At 55.8% G+C, this 6,000-nt stretch overlaps 1 protein-coding gene across 2 annotated transcripts in view; it reads left to right on the top strand.

Annotated features, from left to right (window-relative positions):
• Positions 1-4,744, top strand: part of SYNE3 (spectrin repeat containing nuclear envelope family member 3) — a 56,821-nt gene extending 52,077 nt beyond the window's left edge. For both annotated transcript variants that reach the window (XM_077780926.1, XM_077780927.1), the window contains one exon: positions 4,316-4,744. In XM_077780926.1, coding sequence (XP_077637052.1) covers positions 4,316-4,525 — 210 coding nt within the window. In that variant the 3' untranslated portion in view covers positions 4,526-4,744. The remainder of the gene's footprint in view (positions 1-4,315) is intronic.
• Positions 4,745-6,000: the final 1,256 nt, after the last annotated feature.

Genomic DNA, 6,000 nt, shown 5'->3' on the forward strand with positions numbered 1-6,000 from the left:
ACCCTCACCAGCCTTGGTTCTGGTCCAAAGCTCCAAGCCTGGTCATGATGGAGCTCACGTGAGAAATAAGGAGAGGGGAAGGGAAGAGAAATAAGCCATATGGCCAGACATCTGCTCCCAAATGAGGCTCCGTCCTTGCTTGCGTAATAACAAAATCTCCAGTCATTCCATCCGGAGGAACTTCCCACCGGTTACCTAAACCACCTCCACAAAGGCCAGCTCAGATGGTCTCATCCCCAGTCCTCCAAAACCAGCTCGAGGTCCTGGAAAAATACAAGTCTATGGCCTGACCGTCGTGCGCAGAGCCACCCCAGGGAGGAGAGAAACGAGCCCAGCCCCACCCCAGCCACCGCCGTCCAGTCCCTGCCTGGCAATCATCCAGGGCCTCTGAGTTCTCCCAGGAGTGACTCTTGGGCTCCAGCACGGAGCCATTAGTGAAGAAATGATCGCAGGCAGCGTGAACAGGCCTGGCCCGGGAAACCCTGGCCTCCCTAAGACTCGCTGGTGCCCCCCGGGGAAATGCAGTGGGCCCCCGACACAGCCCCCTCCTTCCAGGAAGAGGAAGCCAGCCAGCAGGGGGTGCTGCAGCCCATCAGAGGGCCCTCAGGGACCAGACAAGTTGCTAGTGAGGGCTTCCTCCTGGAGGCCTGGGGACCGCCCCGCCTTGGATTGCCAGAGAAAAGCTGGCCCCTGTCTGTCACTCGTGGTGCTGGCCTGGAAGTATCTTCGTGCCGACACACGAGCCCCAGCCCACTCCCAGGAAAGCCCCTGACAGCCCCAGGGGTGCCCCAGTGTGACTTCCACACACGGGGCCCCAGGACAGGCTGGGAGCAGATCCAACAGACCCAGGCTGGCTGACCATTTGCGCCCAGGGTGACCTTCATTGTTGGCATTGTTGCGGAGCTGTTTCTTGTGAGAACACCATGCAGGATGGTGGGCGGAGCCTGGGCAGGGGACGGCACTGGTGAAAGGTCCTCCAAGGAACAGATGTAGGGAGCACCACCCCCCCCCCAGAGCGCAGGAAGGCCACGGGGCAGGGAGGAGAACTGAAATCTGGGCCCGCACGTTGTGCTCAGGGCCATTCGGTGGAGCAGCTAGACAGTGAGGACAGTCACCGACAGATGGCATCTGCGTGGTTACTCCATGGGCACCAAAGCAGAGAAGCAGATGGTCAGAGGCACTGGAGGGAGGGGAAGGACTATTTCATTCATTATTTCATTCACTCGGCACATATCTGTTGGACACCGCTGAGAATAGGGCAATGAACAAAATTAATGTGGACTGTGCCTCCGAGGAGTCAAGGGGGAGCATAGAATGGACTCAGCAATCCAAAGGAAAGGTCCTGGGGCTATGAAAATGTGTAATAGGACTGTTTTGGTCTATGGCAGGGAAGGTCCCTCCCCACCCCCCGCCGAGGAAGCCACTCACAATCTGAAATTGGAGTGATTGGTAGGAGTTGACCAGGTGCATTGGAGAAAGGAGGGAAATTAATATTTCAGACAGAGGGATAGCCTGTGCAAAGGCCCTGTGGCAGGAGGATGTGAGGGCTTTTGAGGGGCCAAGAGCTGGCATTTAAGGAGGGCAGTGCTTTTTTTTTCTGATGGGCCTAGGGAGATTGATGGTGCCCGATCCGAGGCATCTGGCAGAGGGGGGACCTTGTGGGGCCAAATGAGCTACCTGTCGGCCCCTGTATCCATCAGCTAGAGGAGGAAGCGAGTGAGCATTTATTGAGCAGCGCATGCATTGCCTCATTTGCCCTTATGACTTTGGTGGGCAAGTATCATTCCCCCTTTTCCCCAACAGACGAAGGTACCGGAGCTCAGAGAGGCTAAATGACCTGTCCTAGGTTACACAGCTAAGGCGCCAGAGAGCCAGGGTAGAACCCAGGACTCCAAACCGTTTCGTGTCCTCACATCGCTTTTTTTTCATCAATGGTAGAAGATGCTAGAAGATTAGGTCCTGCTTACCATGATAAACTCATCTTGCCTGAACCCCTCAAAACTCCAGGGTCTCAGATTCCTCTGAGATCCTGAAAGACCCCAAGCATTTAGCTGTCCGGTGTTACATGTCTGTTTCCTCCCCACCACCGTGTGCTGCCCCCACCCTCTGCCTCTATACGCTTGGGGGTTGGGGGCTCATCCCTTCCTGAGGAAGGCTCTTCTCTCTTTGGACAGTTCTAACTGGGTGGAACACACGTAGTCCTTTCTGTGGGGGAAACTGAGGCACAGAGCAGCTCCCGGATCTGGAAAGAGCTGAGATGGTCAACTTCTTTGCTGATTTCTTGAAAGGTTGTTCATGCCTCTGTGTGTGTGTGTGTGTGTGTGTGTGTGTGTGTGTGTGTGTGTGTTGTGTTCTAAGCATTTGAGGGTCATATTAAAACATGTCGAGCTCTAAATGAATAGCCACTGGGCAGGCAGTGGGAGTCTTTTGAAAAAGACCACCCCTTGTCAACACTTGTAAATGCAAATGGACTTTAGACCTCCAGAGGTTTTCCCCAGAGGATAGTGGCCAAGACACCGCGCCTCACTTCAGTAAGCAAAGGGTTAACTCTGAGAATGCAGGTGCAAACAAAAGGACCCTGTAAACAGATCCCCTGTTTGGGAGACCATTAATCGTAGGTTTTCAATTTGGTGTAAAGCCAGGCTAGAGTGAGCCTGTGGCGTGTGGTTGTCGCTCTCTCTTTCTCCCCGACGGGTCAGGGATTTGGAATCGGGCAGCGTCAACATGACATGTCAAGGAGTCAAGTAAGAGTCCACACAGGCTGAGGCAGCCCCACGTGACCCAAGCAGGTGGGCAAGAGCATGCACCAGCCCAGTGTGACCCAGCCCGGCGGCCCTGGGAACTCACGCTCACTCAGGTGCTCAGGCGACTTAACCATCCCCCAATCGTGATTCCCCGCACCCAGGGGTGCCTCTCTGCCATGTAGGTTATAAGGAGTCTGCTTTTACTAAATCAGTGTCAAAGGACTTTGGGGAGGGAGGACATTTGAGGCTGGTGGCATAGGATCCAGTGTAATCAGCCTGGAGGAGATCGCTGGGGCTGGAGAGCAGGTGAGGTGACTCAGGTATGCGAGCTAGGGAGTCAGAAGTGCTTGGGTCAGAACTGCTCAGGGACATGTGCATTGAGCAATGCTTCCTCACCACCACCAGTTATCATCACCTTCAGTATCTTCACCACCGCCACCACCACCACCAACACTGTCATCATCATCGTCACCACCGTCACCACCACCGTCATCATCCTCGCCATTGTCGTTACTGTTACCACCAACATCATCACCTTCATCGTCATCACTGTCATGGCCATCACCATCGCCCTCACCCTCATCATCATAATCATCCACACCATCATCCTCATCATCGCCTTCATCATCACTTACTTGACTTTGGGGGCCCTGGAGAGTCAAACTTTGACTCCTCGGGGAGTCCACAGACATATTCTACAACAATAGTTCTACTAATCAAAGCTTCTCTACTTTTAAGCTGGTGTATACATAAATATACATTGCTATGAGTCCTCACCACAGATGGGGGCGGGTGTTTGATCCCCCTTTATCAGAGAAGGAAACAGGCTGGGAGAGGTCATTGACTCTCCCCCCGGGCACGCAGATACTGTGTGACAGAGTCTGCACTGGGACCTAGTCAGCCTGGCTCCTCAGGGTTAGGCCCCTGCCCTGCACCATGTTGTGTTTTGGCCAGGGGGCCTCTCCTTTCCCGACTGGCCAGCACTTGGCTCTGCACCCCTTGGTGGGGAGGACATCCCATGAGGCCACAACCTCACCGGTCCCTCTAGAATTTCAGAAATGTTCTTTGCCCACTTTCGTGGACCCTGGGACCAAGAAATTCACTAGGCGTTTGGACCTGGGAGTCTGGCCCTCAGGTGATTGGTGGTGTGGAGGATGAAGAGGGTGGTAGTGGAGGAGGAGGAGGGAGAGGAGGAGGGAGAGGAGGAGGGAGTGATGATGAAGAATGTGGTGGTGATGACCCTGGCTTGGGTCGGGATGGTATTAATGATGCAAACTAATCATGGCAGCCACCTTGGGCACCTGCTGTTGCCAGAGTCTGTGTCCTGTAATCCTCAGAACGACTCTGTCAGGTAGGTACCATCGTTACCCCTGCTTAGAGATGACAGGTTTGAACTTTGGAGATACTGAGTGACCCACTCAAGATTTATGACCAGAGATCTCAGTTTCTGGCAAAACTGGCCTTGGCCCCACTTGACAGTCGGGAAGACTGAGACCCAGACGGGCGCGCTGCTTGCCGTCCCCTCGGCTCAGGGCCCCCGAGCGCGCTCACACTCTGCTTTGGTTCTGCAGAGCCCGTGGCGGCGGCGGCGGCGAGGACTGGGCCCCCTCTTCTGGAAGGTGTGCCGCGCGGCGCTCCCCCTGCAGCTGCTGTTGCTGCTGCTGCTGCTGTTGCTGTTACTGCTCCCGGTGGGGGAAGAGAGCCGCAGCTGCTCGCTGGCCAACAACTTCGCCCGCTCCTTCACGCTCATGCTCCGCTACGATGGCCCCCCGCCCACCTAACCCGCGGGGGCGCACAGGTGACGCCCTCCTCCAACCCTCGTCAGCCCCAGGGCTCCGAGGGGACCCAGGAAACTGGAAACAGAAGCAGGCAGCAAGCCGGCACCGCCGCGTCGGTGTAAATACTGTATGGACCTCCCCCGAACAAAACCACTTTTTATACGGTGTCTTCTTAGTCTGTTTATACTAAAGGTGTCCCGTGTCCGACGAGGCAACGATGTATCAATTTGTGTATCCTCTGTATGTAGATGCGCTCAGTATGTATCGTTTCATGTATGAACTCTGTTTGTAGGTGGGAAAGTTCCTAGCAGTTTGCGTGGGGGGAGGGGGATTTTGTGGCCTTGTTGCCTCTGTCTGGGCCCCCCCCCCCCAGGAAAGCAGGAACAGAAACATGTCACTTTTATGGAAACCGCTTAGCGGGAGGCCACGCCCCACCCCCAGATGCTTTCATAGGAGAGAAACCCCTGCCCTTGCTCAGCCCAGTCGCTCTCGCTTTAGGCACAGTGAGAAACGACAGCGGGTTCGATGCTGCGGGTCAGAAGTGTAACGGTGAGGCTCGCAGGCAGGCCTGGTGATGGCAGGGAGAAGTGATGGTGATAGCGTGAGATCAAGGAAGGAAAAGAAGAATGACAATGGGCAGGACCCAGGACTATACCAGCTCACAGATTTGAGGGCACCCTGAGGAGGGGCCGGGCTGAGGGTGCGAAACCGCCCCCCTGCCCCGACTCTGATAGCCCAGAGCAATGGCGTGGGCCATGGCCATGACCCTGGTCTGCAGGCCTGGTTAGCTCATGCTCCCTGGTCAAGGAGGAAGGAAGGACGGCAACCTCATCACTAAGGTCTTCACGCAGAATGGGGAGCCCGCGGTGCTGGGGAAGTGTGTACTTCTGTCACCCTTGGGCTGTTTTCCACTGTCTCGAGCTGAAGGGTCAGAGGGGAGCACCTGGCACCCCAGGGACCAGGGATCGAGGGTCCAAGACAGAGATGAGAGGTGGGGCTTGGAGCCCAGCCTGTCTAGGCGTCTCTGCCTCTTCCTCCCCCGAGAACAGACTTCACAGGGACGTGGGTCTTCTGGGCTGAGAGCGTCCCACACCTGTCCTCACAAGGGGACCCAAACGAGGCTGTCTCTGGGCAGGGCCAGGCAGTTAAGCTCCATGTGCGCCCTGGAGACGGGCCCCACAGACTCTGTGCGGGGCGCTGAGCCCAGACACATATCCCCTCCTCCTAAGTGCATTATAACTGGATGATCATGTTTCCCCTAAATCAACAAACACTGAGTTTCCTTTTGGAAAACACCAGGTGCCCCCACTTTACAAACTGATTTTGTCTGCCCACCTACAACTAGTAGACCGAGAGGGGACCCTGCAGGCCTTTGGAATCATGAAGTGTCCAGGCTCAGAAAGGCCCTGTAAAGAGGGAAACTGAGGTCCCAGGAGGGCTCTGACTGCTGGCACTAAGCCCCACCCCACCGCATTCCA

This window comes from Crocuta crocuta, unplaced genomic scaffold, assembly GCF_008692635.1.
Source record: "Crocuta crocuta isolate KB4526 unplaced genomic scaffold, BGI_CrCroc_1.0 scaffold299, whole genome shotgun sequence".
Classification (NCBI taxonomy): Eukaryota; Metazoa; Chordata; class Mammalia; order Carnivora; family Hyaenidae; genus Crocuta; species Crocuta crocuta.